Genomic DNA, 17,720 nt, shown 5'->3' on the forward strand with positions numbered 1-17,720 from the left:
TTTGGAGGGTTAACTTTTCTTTTTTACTATTTCCCATTGTCTATTGTCATAAGCCTTGGGACTCCTATTGCTGAATTACTGCTGCATGACTGAATTCACAACCATCCCTCATCACTGTAGAGTGCCTGTTATTTTGTAGTTTGATAGTTAAGTCTCCTAGACTCTGAGGTGGGGCTATGAATTCCAGTGCTAGCTGTTGCAAGGGATTACGCAGTTGAATCAAATTGAATCTTTTAGTTTATAAAGTCTTTATTCAGTTGAAGGAACGTAATTATAACAAATGGAATGTTTTGAATGAGAGCTTTGTTCCCTCCACCCCCACCCCCCAGTCTAATGAATTTTGCAAAAGACACTTCGAATTTTATTCAATCTAATCTCTGTATATGTCCTGAGGTGTGTCTTTGGGGAAGTTAGCATGGCAGATGTGAGGTGTTTGTTGGGATGCATGAGGGGCCATATGGATTGGTTTCAACACCATATGGAGAATGTAGTGTCTACAGGGCACATGAGAGGTGAGAGTTTTTCATGTTTTATCCTCCACACTGGCCCAACTCTGCACCCACAGCCTCTTCAATATCCTCCCTGAATCCAAATTGGTAACTACCCTCCAATCCCCAATCCCAGCCATCTCCATTACGATTGGGCTCATGATGCTGGAAACTCTCTGTGCACTTGACCTGGGAGCATAAATCCACAGCAGTGTTTGTGCTTTGAGGAGCAAACAGGTTTTTTGGCTAACTAGGTTTATTTGATATTGTGATGGAAACAGGTTTTTAGTGCTCCTTTCTCAAAACTATATTCCTCATACAGCAGTGAGATTTAATAGACACAAGAATCACTACAGCATGTTTTGGCTTCACGCAATAAAAGACTAATTTGTGTCTCTCATGCCAGGTAATAATGCATTATGGACTCCACAAGATGGCATATGAAGCAGACAAGAAAAATTAAAGTGCAGCAAACGCGCAATGGAAATAGTTAAAACAGCTCGAATAATTGCCTTGCTAAAAATTATTCCCAGAAGGCATTCAGATTCGATCTCGGTTAACCCCTTTAACAGAACCCTGGCTTTATGACTGTGGTTAATGTTTGATATTTGTTAGATGTTTACAGAAGTCAGTTTATGCACAAGATGAATAACATCTGTTCACATGGTGTTAAGCTGTTTAAAATGCAGGAAAGTGGGGGTGGGGGGGGGGGGGATTTAAAAAGAAAATGAGCCCTGAAAATCTCTGAGGCAGTATTGTTCTGGTCCATGAGGTAGTGGGGAAGGTCCACACTAATTCTCCCAAATTCAGTATCGTCTCTGAGTAAAGCAGAATTTGATGTATTAAACAAAATAGGTTGTGTTGCTTATTGCTGTCTTGCTAAAACAGAAACCATCTACATTACACACCTGTTGGCATAATTCACTGTTCTGTGAGATTTCAAGGACAAAAATCAAGGTTCTTTAGGATGGTTACCAGATTGAACCAATGTTGAGAGACCTGGCTCTCTAATGAGCTGTCGTAATTCTAGACATGGAGGTGGCTGTGAGTCAATTGTATATCGATGGAGATTTCATGCAGCCTTACACTGCTCAGTCCCAACCAATTACATTGTACAATTATATTCTATACATATGGTAGGGCATCACTTAAATGTAATGAAAATTACATGCTGGGAGTAGCATGACAAAGAACTGTACCATCCTTTATGAGAACGTGTAATGACTTGTATAAAACAAAGTTCTAGAAATACTGAGCAGGCCTGGCAGCAAATGTGGACTGAGAAATAGAATCAATAATTGAATCACAAGACTTCTTCAGAACTGTAATGCTTCTTTCTCCAAACACAGTGTTTTTATTCCAGATAATATTTTACTCTTATTTGTGTACTTTCATTGGTAATTGGTTAATGAACACCAAGCTTGTCTTAAGAAGGTACACCTGTCACAATTGCAGGCGTGTGTTCATCTAGTCTATTGTGTACTTTTCAAGTGGTATCCTGAATTCTGTGGAACCCATCATATAATTATAAATGCTAGGACCTCCTGCTACTCATGATTAATCCCACTGAGCTCCCACTCAGAAGGTCAAGTGAAAGATTTCTTGCGCAATTCATTTCTCTCTGAATCCAGGACACCAGTCCCATCACCATGTGTGCTTTCAGGGTCTGATAATGGGATTTGCCTTAAATAAATTACTGGTTGCTTTGTGTTAAAACAGTCTTGTAATATTACATTGTTATGACAATGAGGGGTTAAATTTTATATTGCACAAATGCAAAATAATTACAGACAACGTAAAATTAAGGTTAGTATACCCAATGACACTTGGAAAGCTGTTTTGTCTTTGGCTTTATCCTGTACTGTTTGATGGTCAAGCATATTATAGATGTAAAAACAGGAGGTAGGGTGAGGTCAGTTCTGCCATTCTATCACAACTTGGCTGGCTGGTTTGTCCCTCAAGTCCATCCACCTATTGTAGAAATGAAATTATACATTTTATGATAATCTTATTTTATCTACTTCTACAGTGGTTGCCTAGCTGCAGTGAGCTATGGTTTTATGTTAGTAAGTGATTCTGCAGATTACAAATTAAATTTATTAAAATATGGTGATCTACAGTTTACACCTTTAATGTTCTCAGAACTGATTAGTCATCTGATGTCATCTCCATCTGGGGGAGAAATATAGCAGGAATGTAACTGGGACGAAGCAAATTACTAGCTGATTTTTTTTAATGTGTCTATATTTGAACTTATATTTTCAATTTTAATTTCAAATCAAATAAAGGGTGACAGTGAGACAGGAAATTAATCAATCAACTAAGTATGATCTAATGTTCAGTGAATTTCAGTGCAGAGAAGATAGGGTGAATTGAAACAAAAAATAAAACCAGATACTGATTTGTTCTCAGCCTGTTTTGTACTGATAGCACAGGTCACTTCTGTCTCATTAAATTACAAATATAGAACTTGCACTTAGATGGATTAAACTATAAACCAATGGCCAGGTTTTCCTTTGCTACGGTGCACTATGCATTTTCAACCACCTGAGTAAAAACAAAGGGGAGAGTCAGCCATGGAGAAATGTCAGTTTGCCAGGAAGTCTGCCTGATTATCCTCCTGAAGGATAGCACAGTAAGGGCATAAGTGATAATGAGCACGATTTCGCACAGATCCTTCTTTGACTTCGTCCTTACAAGCCTACAAAATTGTTTTCTTTCCCCAAGCAAAATGTTTTAGATAATTAACATGAATGCACTTTGAAATCTGAAATTGTAATTGAACTGCTCACATAGTGTTGCATTGAGGAAGGACCTGCAGTCTCCAACCACACAGCACATCTGTTTAATAAATTAACATCATCTGTCTTCAATACAGCAGTTGTGCCTTATGCCATTTTACTATCCTTAAATTATTGACACAAAGGTACATGGTCAAGTATGGCTGAGATGGAAATGCCAATGAGGCATGAAAAGAAGCCTCAATAGAAATAGAGAAAAGATCAAATGATGGTTTAGAAAGCATTACAAAAGACAATGGTGGTCTGGTATTATGACTTTCATGGGAATACTGAGGTTGAAAGAGACAGCACTTTTTTTAAAGCACCCTGCCCTGAGTTAATGGATTTCGATTCAATTAATTTTAAAACTCAACAATTAAAACTTGCCTTACTGCCCCTTGGTGATGAAAAGGGAGCAAAAGAAGGAAAAGGAATTTCAGATCTGGTCTGGAATTTTAGTGATCCCAAATGAGAACTGAATTTATGACTTGACAATGTAACCGGAAAGGGCTAGACTACATTGCCCTTGACCAAGGAGCTAATATTCTTTGTCTTGGTTTATATACTTTGCCCAAGCATTTGAATGAAGTACTGAAGGGTTGTATGTGCTGTGGAAAAAAAAAATCACAATATTCAGGATATTCCAAGGAATAAATCTGAAAATAAAAATAACACGATACTCCTAGAAAGAGGTATTTTAGAGTTAAAGCAAGTTTTTTTTATAACAGTGTGACAAAGAACATTTCTCAAATCTTTAAAACATATCATACTGGACAATGATAGGACAATTTACTGTAACGTGAGAATAAATTGACAGATAAGAGTATTGATAAGACCTCTATTACTTTTGAGTTCATGTCATTGATGCCAACACAACATCTAGACGTGCAGAAATTGTAGTTTTCCTGATGCTCATGTGGCTGTACCTTGTTTGGAAAATAGAGGGTCTTTACACGTTTATACAAAGGTTTGGAAGAACATATTAAATGGAGCTTTTTAAACATACACTTCTCCTCATTCACAAGGCCCAAAGGAAAAGTTAATTAGATATTGTCCAATGCTGAAAATTAAAAAGTAAAATTAGATTAATAAATAAAATCAGAGAATCCACAATCATTCATGGCCTATTGTAGTTCAAGTCAAAATCTTTGTGGGCCACCAAACCCAGTGTGCAAAATTGGGGCTAATTCCTCAACCAAATTCACAAGCAGCAATTGGCATGTCTACCATAAATTTTCAGTCAGAAAATCTAGGCTTTTTCCATGAGTGTAGGGTTGTTAGTGTTCAACCTAAGTTTCCAATTTCAAGGAGCAAATATGAAAGAGGGTTTTGGTTTCTTTTAGCATAGGTTGTAATCCAAAAAGAACAACAAGATGAGGCACAGCAAGCTAACTGGCACAGGGAATGTGTGCAATTTGAGGTTACTATGATGTAATCCCAGTTCCCTTCCATCTATTCAGAATGAACAAGTACCTAAGATGACATGATTATACAAGTTCACTTCTGACCAACACCTTTGGATAACATATGTTCAATAACTTTGGAAGCTGCTTATCCAGATTCTAAGCAAAAAAGTGTAATATTTCTATTTTAACTAACACATTTAGTCCACACTAGTACAAATGCTGTTGGCATGTATAGTACAGTAACTTGTTTCCAATAATAAATCTAGACATTATTTATAACTGGGCTTCTGTGGTTAAACTTTCAAGCTCTTTTACTTAATCGTACTTTAATAAATATACAAACAAAATCAGCTTTCCTTGACACCGCACATCATTTATATTACAAAGTCAAGTTACAGAACTGGCATTGCAATTTATACAACAACCTTGACAGTAGAGGGGGAAACATATTTGAGAAATCTGGAATAAGGGAGGAGGATACGGATACTTCATTAAATTGAGGTCAGACCCTAATATAAGATATGCTGGTGTTTACACAACAATTAAATGTGGCACATGTTATTTGGAAGCCTATGTTGTACTTTCCTTCACTTTGCTTTTTCTGGTATGAAGATTATTGGAGGCCAGAGACAAAGGATTGACTGGGACAGGGGTCATTCTTTTTTAAAAAGTGTATCTGTAGTTTCAAGAAGATATCCAATGTGTCTCCAACAAAACACGTCTCCAAAACTACTGAGGCACCCAAGGTCTCATGCCACGCTATACCACACAGACCATTTATGGGAATGCTACCAGACCACCATTATACAGCACGCTCAAAAAAGGGCTTGTGGTGAGCTTATTGATCCTGGAAGGAAAAGGGGTGCTTCGTTTGCAAGATCATCACGTTTAGCACAGCAAATGTAACAGGACTCTGCAAAGTCATTAGAGGAAATTCACAGAAGTAGATATGAAGTTTCTCAATATATCCACATATCATTGCTCAATGTATATTTGAACAACAATTTGCTAAAAACTGGTTGATGTTGATATTACCCAACCAATAAACCATTATTGATGCTTTATGATCACCAGCACAAATTGAAATATTAGATATTGCAACATTATAGTTGTGAGCCGCGAGACTATGATGGTTACAGTGTGTCAGGATTTGAGTGTGTGTGCGCATATTATGCAGACACAGAGACACACCCTTTCCCCAGCAGTATATTGACAGTCAGCACAACTGAAAACTAGACAACTAACTGACATGTGGACCCTCACAAGAATTGTTCTATCATGAGTTCTTAGATACATCGAGAAAAGTACTCTTTTCATTCACCCACTGGACATGCAAGTCACTGGTTGGCCTGAGGAACTCCTAAAAGGAATGTCGTAGAGCTGAGATAACTGATCTCCAACAGCCACAACATTCTTCCTATGCAGCAGCTATGACTCCAACCAGCAGAGAGTTTGCCCTGATACTCACTGAATTCAGTTTTGCTCGGGCTCCTTGATGTAATGCTCAGTCAAATGCAGCCTCGATATTAAGGGCTGTCACTTTCACCTCACCTCTGGAATTCAGCTCTTTTGTCCATGTTTGAGCTGAGGCTGTAATGAGGTCAGAAGCTGGTAGTCCTGGTGGAACCCAAACTGGACATCGCTGAGTAGGTGCTGCTTGACAGCGCTGTTGATGACACCTTCCATCACACTTTACTGATGATTGGCAGTAAACTGATGGGGCAGTTATTGGTTGGGTAGATTTCTCCTGCATTTTGCGTACCTGGACATACCTGGGCAATTTTCCACATTGTCGGGTAGATGTCAGTGTTGCACTTGTACTGGAAGAGCTTGGCTAGGGGAGTGACAAGTTCTGGAACAAAAGTCTTCAGTACTATTGCCAAAATATAGGGCCCATAGCCACTGCAAAATCCAGTGTGTCCAACCTTTTTTGGATAGTATGTGGAGTGAATCGAACCAGCTGAAGACTGATATCTGTAATGCTGGGGACCACTGTGGGAGGCCAAGATGGATCATCCACTTGGTGCTTCTGGCTGATGACTGCTGAAATGCTTCAGCATGATCTTTTGCACTGATGCATTGGGATCTTCCATCATTGAGGATGGGGAGATTTAACCTCATCCAGGGAGTTGTTAAATTGTCCACCACTATTCACAACTGGACATTGCAGGGCTGCAAAGTCTGTCAGTTGGCACTTTTGTGGTTTGGCACTCAGGTATTCACCAGGTTGACAACACATTTTTAGATATACCTACAGTTGTTCCTGGCATGCCCTCCTGCATTCTCCTTTGAACTAGGTTTGTTCCCCTGGTTTGATGGTAATTACTGAGTGGGGGCTATGCTGGACCATAATATTATATATTGTGCTAGAATGCAATTCTGCAGCTGCTGATGGCCCTTGTTGCCTCATGGATGCCTTGCCTTGAGTTGCGAGGCCTAACCCTAACCCTATCGCAGGTGAAGCCTGTCCCATTTATTGTGGTGATAGTGCCACACAACATGACGGAGGTTATTCTCAATGTGAAGGCAGGACTTTGTTTCCACAACGGCCATGGAGTGGTCACTCTTACCAATACTATCACAGACAGATGATTCTGCAGCTGACAGATTTGAACTGACAGAGGTCAAGTATGGTTTTCTCTCTCGTTGATTCTCCCACCACCTGCCGCAGACTCAGTCTAGCAGCTATGTCCTTTAGGGTCTGACCGGCTTGATCAGTAGTATTGCTGCTGAGCCATTCTGGGTGGTGGACATTGAAATGCCCCATCAAGAGTACATTCTGTGTCCTTTCCACCATCAGTACTTCCTCCAAGTGTTGTTCAACATGGCGGAGTACCGAAACATCAGCCAAGGGAGGGTAGTGGATGGTAATCAGTAGGAGGTTTCTTTGTCCATTTTTAACCAGAAGCCATGAGACTTCATGAGGTCCACAGTCAACGTTGAGGTCTCCTCGATCAACTCCCTCCTGAATACATACCACCGTGCCCCTACGTCTGCTGGGTCTGTCTTGCAGTTGGGACAGGACATATCCAAGGATGGTGATAGTGGTGTGTGTAAGGTATGATTCTATGAGCATGAGTATGTTAGGCTGTTGCTTGACTAGACGGATACAGCTCTCCTAATTTTGGCACTAACACCCAGAAGTTAATAAGGAGGGCTATTTTTGCTATTGTTGTCTTTTCCAGTGTCTAGGTCAATGCAAGTGGTCCATCTGGTTTCATTTCTTCATTGAGACTTCGTAGCGGTTGATGCAATTGAGTGGCATGCTAGGTAATTTCAGAGGGCAGTTGAGAGTCAACCACATTGCCGTGGATCTGGAGAGTCACGTGTAGGCCAGACCAGGTGAGGATGGCAGATTTCCATCCCTGAAGGACATTCGTGAGCCAGATGGTATTTTCTGACAATGGTTTCAAGGTCATCAGTAAATTCTTAATTCCAGATATGTGCTGAGGCAGATTCAAACTTGGCTCCCCAGAACATTAGCTGAGGTTCTGAATTAAGAGCCTAGTGATAACCCCCTTAAGCCATCGCCACCTTACTTCAGTAATAAGAGCAAGAAAGGTTACATTTGTAAAGCTGAATTGCTTATTTTCCCAGATATTGTAGCTCTATCATTAAAGAAACTTTGTCGAAAGATCACAAACTTCAAAATCTCCCCTCACCGCACTGCATCCCAAAACAGCCCAGCTCATCCCGCCTGCCTAACCTGTTCTTCCTCCCACCTATCCCTCCTCCCACCTCAAGCCGCACCTCCATTTCCAACCTACTAACCTCATCCCACCCCCCTCGACCTCTCTGTCCTCCCTGGACTGACCTATCCACTCTCTACCTCCCCACCTATCTTCTCCTCTATACATTTTTGATCCGCCTCCCCCTCTCTCCCTATTTATTTCAGAACCCTCTCCCCCTCTCCTTTTTCTGATGAAAGGTCTAGGACCGAAACGTCAGCTCTTGTGCTCCTAAGATGCTGCTTGGCCTGCTGTGTTCATCCAGCTCCACACTTTGTCTGAAAATTTGTTTGATTAACTCTGGAAAGTCTGTTTCACCCAGTGTTTGGAAATGGTTCCTGCACAACTTTGAATCCTGATTAGCTGGATAACAAGAGGTGAAATTTTAAAAACATTCCATTTACACCACTGAGACAAGTTGAGATACAATTACCATAAGTGGATATAATGTGCAAAGAGAGGGTCTTATGCTGCAGTGACAAACCCTCCCTCTGGGCCAGAAGGTCTGTGCTCAAGTTCCACCAGCCCATAGGTGTGTCATAACTTGTCCAAAATTTTTTAAAATTTAATTTATAACAGGCACAGAAATGTAAAGTCTTGTGACAATTGAAGTTAACTGGCAATATCAGTATCACCAATGTTTTCCTGTACAGATGTATGGTTGGAACCATGGAAAAGACAGCATAAAGGAGGCCATTCAGCCATCATGTTTGTGACAGCTCTTTGAAAGACCTCGTCAGTTAGGTTCATTCATCTGCCTGTTCCCTCTTTCAAAGGTTAAAAATCAACTTTGCCTTTGGAACCAATAAAAGGAATAGTCTTACTCATATACATTAACAAAAAAACTTTTACAACATACAAGTAAAGGTTGCAGCTTGTTCATATGAGAGACTTTGAGCAGAGGTTACAGAGTTGACTGTTCTAGGTCAATGCAAGAACTTCATCTAATGTAAATGTGTAATGCCAATGTATGTTTTTAGACTGGTAAAAACTATTTTAATCGAGCCTGTTAAATTATAGCTCCTCTCTAAGTTGCAAGAAGGCAATTGCTCTTAAATTACAGTCAGCTTTACACAATTGATCTGCAGTGCATTCCTAGGGCTAATACAGAAGGTGATAGTAGATATAAAGCTGGATCAGGAACACACAAAGTCCAGCTCCTTTTGAAGGAAGATCAAAAGGTTACATACATTGGCATTACACATTTACATTAGATAAAGTTCTTGCATTGACCTAGAACAGTCAACCCTGTAACCTCTGCTCAAAGTCTCTGATACGAACAAGTTGCAACCTTTACTTGTATGTTGTAAATCATAGTAAATCAGATTTTCCACAGGGACTCTTCTGATTTTTGATTGTAATTTTGACGTAAAATCATTGAAAACCTTGGAAAAGCTCAAACAGAAGAGTATGAAATCTGACGGTGAATAATGTCACTTAAGATTATTTTTATAACAATAACATTGTTAAAGTTATCAACAGATCCAGAAATTAGACTTGGGATAAAATGACAAGATTGCCAGTTGTGGACATCTAAATAGAACAGAATCAAAAACATTTCAATGGCAAAATACATGTTAATGAATTAACCATGGAGCACTAGCATTATGATCAATAGAAGTACTGACTGCAAGGAGTTCATTTTGAGTGTAGTGTTGTTTAAATGGTCAGAAAAGAAAACTAAGGTGCCAGGAATGGCAAATCTAAAAATCTAATGCTTTTTCTCCCAGGTCATGCTCCCCCAAAGCATGGTGTGGGTGTTTGCAACTTAACTCAAGATAAACACTTTCCAACCACTCTTCAAATACCCATTGCAAGCAGGGAAGCAAACATTCTGACAGCAGTGTCTTCAAGACACTTTCAATGCAGGTGGCTGGCACAAGGTCAAAGACCGGGGACAGCGATTTGTCAAAGACTGAAATGTGCGGTTTAATTTTCCTCTACAGGAAACTGGCTAAGTAACTGACTCAATAATGTTTAAGACACAGCGACTGCAGTTTTGCAACGATGATGAGTGAAATATTACTAAAACATTTGGTACTTTATTATCATCCTGGAACACACAATGGGCTGACCTCATACTACCATCAGAAAGAATGCTCAAACGACACAGCACTTATCACTAAACAGTACTGACAGTGGCAATCTTTACAATTTATATAACCTAAGTTTTAAATACTAAAAGGGAAAAACCTTAACATGAAGTCTTAGAAATTTCCCTAAAGGATTTGCATGATCTTAGCTTTCAAGATACTTGCTAATTTATCTGTTCAGAGATGTAATGACATGTCTGGAACAGGTGAGACTTGAACCTGGACCTCCTGGCTCAGAGGTAACTACCACTGCATCACAAGAACTCTAATCTTGGCATTTGACACTATGTTTACTAACTGTGGACTCCACTAGAATTAAGAGCAACGTACAATTTGTAATATGTCAATGGAAAATGCATTGCCTGAGAATGATTTAATCTTTAAATTTAATTTCACTTCCTCTGTCTCTGAGTGGGTAACTCATCAGAGCCAGGTCAGCAGTGGAGCTGTTTTGTGGTCCCAGTGTCACCCAGCAGAGGAAGTGGAAAATAGTCAGCATTCCAGTTCTTAATGACTAATCAAACACTCCTGATGGAGAGGCTTGTGTGTGAGAGAGAATTACCATTCATTCTCCAATGTGACGGGGAAAAGCAACTGCTTTAGACAAGATGTAGGGAGCTGATAGCTCCTTGGGATTGCACTCCAGTTTGGGTTATCACCACAGGGGAAAAAAAAGGTGAGTTTTAAATGAAAGCACCTAGGAAAATACTGACCTGGCAGCAGACAGAAGTAGTTATCAGGAAACAGGCTGACTACTTTCCACTACCACTCACCACGAGTTCTCTGGCAACACTGTCAAAGGAAACAAGTCCATTTGCAAAAGGCCCAGCCCAGCAACAATGCTCTTTAAGTTCCTAAATTTCTCTCTGGTGTTTTGCTCATCTCCGTAAAAGCATGCACCACTGTGAAGAATGAAATTTTCTGCCAAATTCAATCTTCTTGCCTAATATAGACATTAAGGTGACTTGTCCAAACACCAACATCAATAGCAAATTCAGTGGAGTCCGCATTCAATTTGAAACATGTATATTCTACAATGAATGAAAAGAAATTGCCCAAGGTATGGACATAATCTCCTTGGATTTCAGTTGTGCAACAAGGAAGTGTTGAATGAGCTGCCTGCTAGTCTCAAGCAGATTCCTATCCCCACAGAAGGCAGCTGACTATCTGTATCAAGCTTGTATGTGGGTCTGATCTTACCATATTAATTTCTCCCTCACAGCCACAGTCTGTGCTCAACAGATTCTAGGCTGAAATTTCACGATAAACTAAACACCACGTATAGGAGAAGAACCTTTAATGTGAATTACATCTAGATGGAATTATGCATCTGTACCCTTAAAACATAAATACCTAAATATATATGCTGTCCTTCTGGTATCAACTGTCCTCAATTTAATCTCAATTGTGGTTTTGTAATAAGTCCTACGTATTTATTATCACCATGTTCTTGTTCATTGTGTTGGAAAACAGGAAGCAGATTTCCTGTTCATTTTGACATTCCTGTGTCTGCAAGAACCAAATTCTACTGCAGGTTTTTTGGCAGCTCAAGGTGTATGCAAAAATAGCAGTTTCTCCTCTGTCCATTCCACTGACCCTGCAGAGGGCTTGCTGCTTTTTTCCAAAGCTTTCCCTCATTAGGCAGTTGTACAGGGAAACAGGCCATTGCTGCCAATGGAGAGAACAAGTGTTTTTGAAAGGGGTTTTCCTCATAAGGTCACTAAGCATGAGTTAGCAATGTGTTGCACATGCACAGTGATTTTGGCTTTTTCAAATCTCAAATATTTTGCGCAGCCTAATTGGGAAGGAGACAGAAAAGGGCAATGAAAATTTGAACACTAAATGTATACATGGACACAATCTGAGTAGATAGCATCTGGATTTTTTTTTTTAAGTACATGGGATTCATTAATGACTCCACATGCCTTTCCACCCTTCCCCATTCGAAGATACCCCTTGGCAAGTGAGATCTTTTGGGTCTTGAATATCTCATGGGTCAACTGTACTGGATTGTTCAGTATTCCAAAAGGATGTCAGACTCAGCAAACCAGGAAACTAATCCCACATTCTTTTGCAATTCTAAACACAGTAATAGACTTAAATGCAAATGAATCCTTACATCATGGGGGGGGGGGGGGGGGAGGTTTACAAGAGCAGGACATTTAGAAACAGCTTCTGTCTACTATTTAGCAAGCTGCAGCAGCAAACTTCAAAACAGATGCTAATTTTGCAATAAAGGCCTAAAAAAGGCTCTTTCAAGTTTTGTTCCCCATCTGCAAGCTTTCAGGAGCAAAATCTGTGTCTCCTCTTTGGCCCTGAGCAGGACTCACTAGAGTATGATAAGGAGCAAGATTAAATCTGTATTAAGTAAAAGAAAGAGTCTATGCACATGCAATGCTATCCAATCCAGTTCTTGAAAGCGTTACTTAGTTCCTAGTCAGGGCCAGAGTTGAAAATATGAAATGTCAATTTTTTGGGAAATTAACTGAAAGCGGAAAATCTAATTTCCTGCTTTGGGAGCTAAAAAAATACGTTAGTGCAAGTACTCATCAACGACTGTACAGCAACATAATATTACAGATTTGTACTTAACTTTAGAACCTACTTGTTTTAACCCCTAAGATGACCGAATAAAGTGCTACAATTCTACTTTAATTAAATTAATTGATTGGCATCTTCATCTGCAAGGATCTGCCTTTGCAATCAGAGGCAGGAAAATACAGGAACTGTTCTGGCATGCTGCCCAGATCTAACCAGCAAATCTCTGTACTGGTCTTAAACAGACAGCTGGCAGTGTCACCACAGATTCCAATCTGGGGATTGGTCCAACAGAGAGAACTTGTGTTGAGGATAATACAGATCACAGAATGGGAAGGAATCCTGTAGCTGCACAATGCAGGACTTCTCAAGCCATGTTATTGTGAAGAGGCTGTCCTCTAGAAATATACCTGCCTTTCCTTCTTCAGCAGCAGCTTTCTCCTGCAGATTAACAATCTTCACCAGACATTTGAGTTAAAAGGCATCAAAGCTCTATTTCGTTTAGCAACATTCTAGTTTTATGAATTACAGGAAAGTTGTGGTAAGACCTTCTAAATGAATAAATCTGAGAAAGAAAATCTGAAGGTTGATGTGATCACTGTAGAAATTCACTTGAGGATAATGATTTCATTCCAATCCGCATTTTGGTTATAGACAATCTGTACTTCAGTCTTGGTCATATATGTAATTAAATCAGTCTGATCATAAATGAATAACTTTAAATCAGAGAGATATACACTTATGACTGTGTTTTTCTTTTAAGTTTGCACAGAAAAGTGGAAGACTTTCGGCCTTTTAATACAAATTTAGATTGCTTTAAAGGGCACACCATCTTGGAACAGTGAACAATACTGTCAGCATTGTTGAAACTTTCCAAAATGTATTGTTGCTGTAAAAGCAACTGGGGTCTCTAAAACCACCCCACTGGATTACCCCAGCTATGCAATTCTTATTCTGAGGTTTTTTTATTAAATAATACAACACCTTTTAAAAAGAAAGTGCAGAATCCCTGCTTTGCATTTGTGCTGTCATCACATTTTAGATCATGAATTGACTATTGCTGCATTTTAAGATACTTCTACATTTTATTACACACATTATTTTGGTCAAGCCTACTTAGTTATCGTTTATACCCACATTAACACTTCTGAGACATGTGCAGACAGGATATTTTTAATATTGCAGAATTGTTGCTGGAATTGTTATTTTTAAAAACTGGACAATTCTTTCCATTGAATTATTCAAATAAGCCTAAAATGGTTCAGAGTACTCATAGGAACCTCTGCTTCTACTTCTTGGCAACATTGACTGGTATTTATGAACAGAGTGAGTGGGGGGGGGGGGAGGGAGGTCACACGTTTAGGGTAGGGATTAGGGAGGAATTTCTTCTCCCCACAGGTTATGAATCTGTGGAATTCCTTGCCACATAGGGTTGCTGAGGCTGGGCTGAAGCTGTAATAGATTTTAAACATCAAGGGAGTCAAGGGTTATGGGGAAAAGGCAGGAAAGTTGAAGATTATCACATCAGCCATACTCATTGAAAGTAGCAGCAGATTCAATGGGCTGAATGGCCTACTTCTGCTTCTAGGTATTATGGGATTAGAGTCTTAAAAGCTGCCAAATTGGATTGTTGACGACAGTAAAAGTGGAAACGATCTCAATGCCAGGCCTTTCAGTTCCTGATAGCTGATTGCTTCTGATAGCTGAAGCACAATGATGTGATGGGACACTAGATTGCTGTGTGAATATTACATTTCAAACCATGTCCAAGCAAGACTTGAAATCTTCAGTGAATGTGAAAAAAAACACATTAGGGAAAGGGACACAATGGCTACTACTGACAGTAGATGTGCTCAGCTGAGGACATCGCAAACAGTTTGTTTTGAGCTACAAATGTATTCCCCCATGTATAAATGTGAAAATCATGCTCATCCTTCCAAATATATTTCTTATTACAATTTATCCATCCAATTTCTGTATTTCACAATCAAGTCTTGCAGGGAATTAACAAAACCAGATAAACAGTTACTGTCCAACTCTCATTCTTTGTTATAACACTTCCAACAGAGCCATCGCCTCCTACCTCAACACACAACAGTAATAACACGTACACAGAATAGCAGGTCAAAAGTTATCAGGTAGGTGGGAATATGGAGTTGCCACTATCAGATGAGCCTTGAGGTTACTGAATTTTGGAGTAGACTTGAAGGGGCTGAATGGCCTACTCATGCTTCAATTCATTGTTCCCTAACTTATTAATCATGAAACCTTAGCAGGTCATGTGTGTGTGCGTGTGCGTGTCTTGTGTACATTTGCATTGGGGGGGGGGTGGTATCTGTACACTTCTATCTCAAGCTGGCTTCTTGTCAGAGTTAGCTTTGAGACATTGCTCTCAATTCATGTATAGTTAGCAATTAGGATGGGTTATGAGGTGAGAAATTTTTACGTAGGCAACTAGATAAACTGACTGATGGTACATGCCGATCAATGTTGCTTTATTAGTTTACAGATCCAAGGATGGTACAGAGATCACTGGAAACTGAGGTCCTGTTGCATAACACTTTTTTCAGGAAAGGTTACTGTTTATTTATTAAGACTAGAAGTTGTGTCTAATTTGGAGATGTATAAATACATATCTCAGGCATCATTTTCTGATTTTCTGAAGTACATCTCAGACTGAATGCTCTAAAAACTAGCAATTATTTGAGGTTCTTGAAGGTGCAATTTAGCTTCATCTGTATTGTTGGTACTGTCTGCAGATAAATCAGCCTGACCTGACTGAAGTCATAAATATCCTGCAGAGAACTTCGATCAATTTGAACTCAGAAATGACTCTGGCATTCACCAGCCTCAGGGTTACAGCAAAGAGACTGAAACCATGGGGAAAACTAGTGCACAGAACAGCACCCGAGGAAATATCTGCAGAAAACAGGAATTATGTCCAAATTCACAGCATTTATTCCCTAAAAATGTGAAAATAAAGAAAGTATTAATGCATTTAAAATACAGACCAGTGAATCAAGTGGCCATCAATCGTTTCACAGAAAAGATACAAAGCACATTACACCAAAAAAACTGTACTCCCAAACTCTGCAGGATAAACTGTCACTGCATGACCACTCATCTAAAAAGCTGCCTTCACCGAGAACAATCAGACTGATACTGCTAAGGATGTACAGGGCAAGTCTGCCAGAGACAAAAATAGTTACATTTATAGTCTTCATTGTTCTTAACCTAGAAAATACACATCCTCTGAAGTCTGACAACACCAGGGATAGTTAAATAAAAAAATAATCTCAACTAAAGTGACCAGACTCTCCATTTTCCCTAATTGAACTCCAATGCAAGCAATGTTGAGCTATGAATAAATATAGCTGTGCTTTACTTTTTAAATGGGTTTTTAGGTTTACTACCTACGGCGGTGCTAAACGCAAAACAACTAAGACAGTGAACTGGTGACTCTGTTTAAGTAAGCCCTGTGCAACTTCTCCAGACTCCTCATGGTGCAGTCCCTTTCAGCCTTTGAACAGCAATCTAGGAAAAATGATCCTCAGCGTTAGCCAAATCTTTAATTCAACAACTTGGCCCATTCCTCTATATCACACCCACCCCCACAAAAAGTTGCCATTAATTAACCCGTGACCTCTGTGGTACAAACTTCTGTTACCCACCTCCCGCCCCGCCCCCCCGACAAGAGAATATTGATGTATGTTGTTGCTGATATGTATCGATACATCTCAGGGATTTATTCCTTGCAATCGATCAGGTCGAATTTCAGACACCACAAGAATGTACTGTATGGACTGGTTGAAATAAATAACGACAGACCTGAGCTTCCGACGGCTGGCTCCCTTTCACACTTACCTTCCCAGTTCCTTTCCCAGGAGAGTGTAATTACTGTGGAAGGAGTCGGTTCTTATTCGGGACAAAATCTTGGCCACCATTCCTTTGCGGTTCATCATTGCAGTCTCGGGCATTCACCACCGGTCTCAACAAAACCTCCCACTTATCAGTGAAAGCAATAGCCCAGTTCACAATAAAAGCGGAGCTTGCAGACAGTTCAATACGATGGGAAATTCAGTTTCTTTCTCCGCGGTGCTGTAGCTTCTACTTTCTAATTAGTGCACTAGGTAGGAGCTAACAATTGTTTCTTTCTCTCTCTATCTTTTGTTTCTGGGTCCTGCTGACTTGCAATTTCAGGCGGTGGGGAAATTGTAAGGGATTGAGAAGCCTCCGTCCCCGGCGCAATGAACGACTGGGAGCTGAGGTTTCATTCAGTTAAGCGTCTCCAAGATTTCTAGCAACATACAAGTCGTGGCCAAGCATCAAAACACTTGAGGTCCAAGCGACATCATCCCCGAGAGAGCCAATCACAGCCTACACGGAAGCGGCTGACCTGCTGCAGTGGAGCGACACCAAAGATCGTGAGGCTCAAACTGCAAACTGCACCAAACTGTAGCTTAACTTGTGCGCTAGCTTGGCGTGTTATAAGCTCTAACTATGAAGTTGGGGTTTGCTCTACCTTCTTATTGTCAAACCCAAACCAGATCAAGGTAGGATCTTCAGGGACTAAAAATAAAACAGAGATACTGCCGATGCTATAAGTCTGAACAGACACATGACTGAATGATAAAATCAGAAGTGACTGGACAAACTCTGCCGGTCTGGAGAGATAGCAGAGTTACTT

General features: G+C 40.0%; 1 protein-coding gene across 1 annotated transcript in view; it reads right to left on the reverse strand.

Moving 5' to 3' along the window:
* The window catches only part of stk17al (serine/threonine kinase 17a like), a 50,595-nt gene extending 33,217 nt beyond the window's left edge, over nt 1–17,378 (reverse strand). The window contains exon 1 of the mRNA XM_048560698.2: nt 16,898–17,378. Within this exon, the coding sequence (XP_048416655.1) occupies nt 16,898–17,010 (113 nt within the window). The 5' untranslated portion in view covers nt 17,011–17,378. The remainder of the gene's footprint in view (nt 1–16,897) is intronic.
* Nucleotides 17,379–17,720: the final 342 nt, after the last annotated feature.

Source organism: Stegostoma tigrinum, chromosome 31 (assembly GCF_030684315.1).
Source record: "Stegostoma tigrinum isolate sSteTig4 chromosome 31, sSteTig4.hap1, whole genome shotgun sequence".
In the NCBI taxonomy this organism is placed as follows: domain Eukaryota; kingdom Metazoa; phylum Chordata; class Chondrichthyes; order Orectolobiformes; family Stegostomatidae; genus Stegostoma; species Stegostoma tigrinum.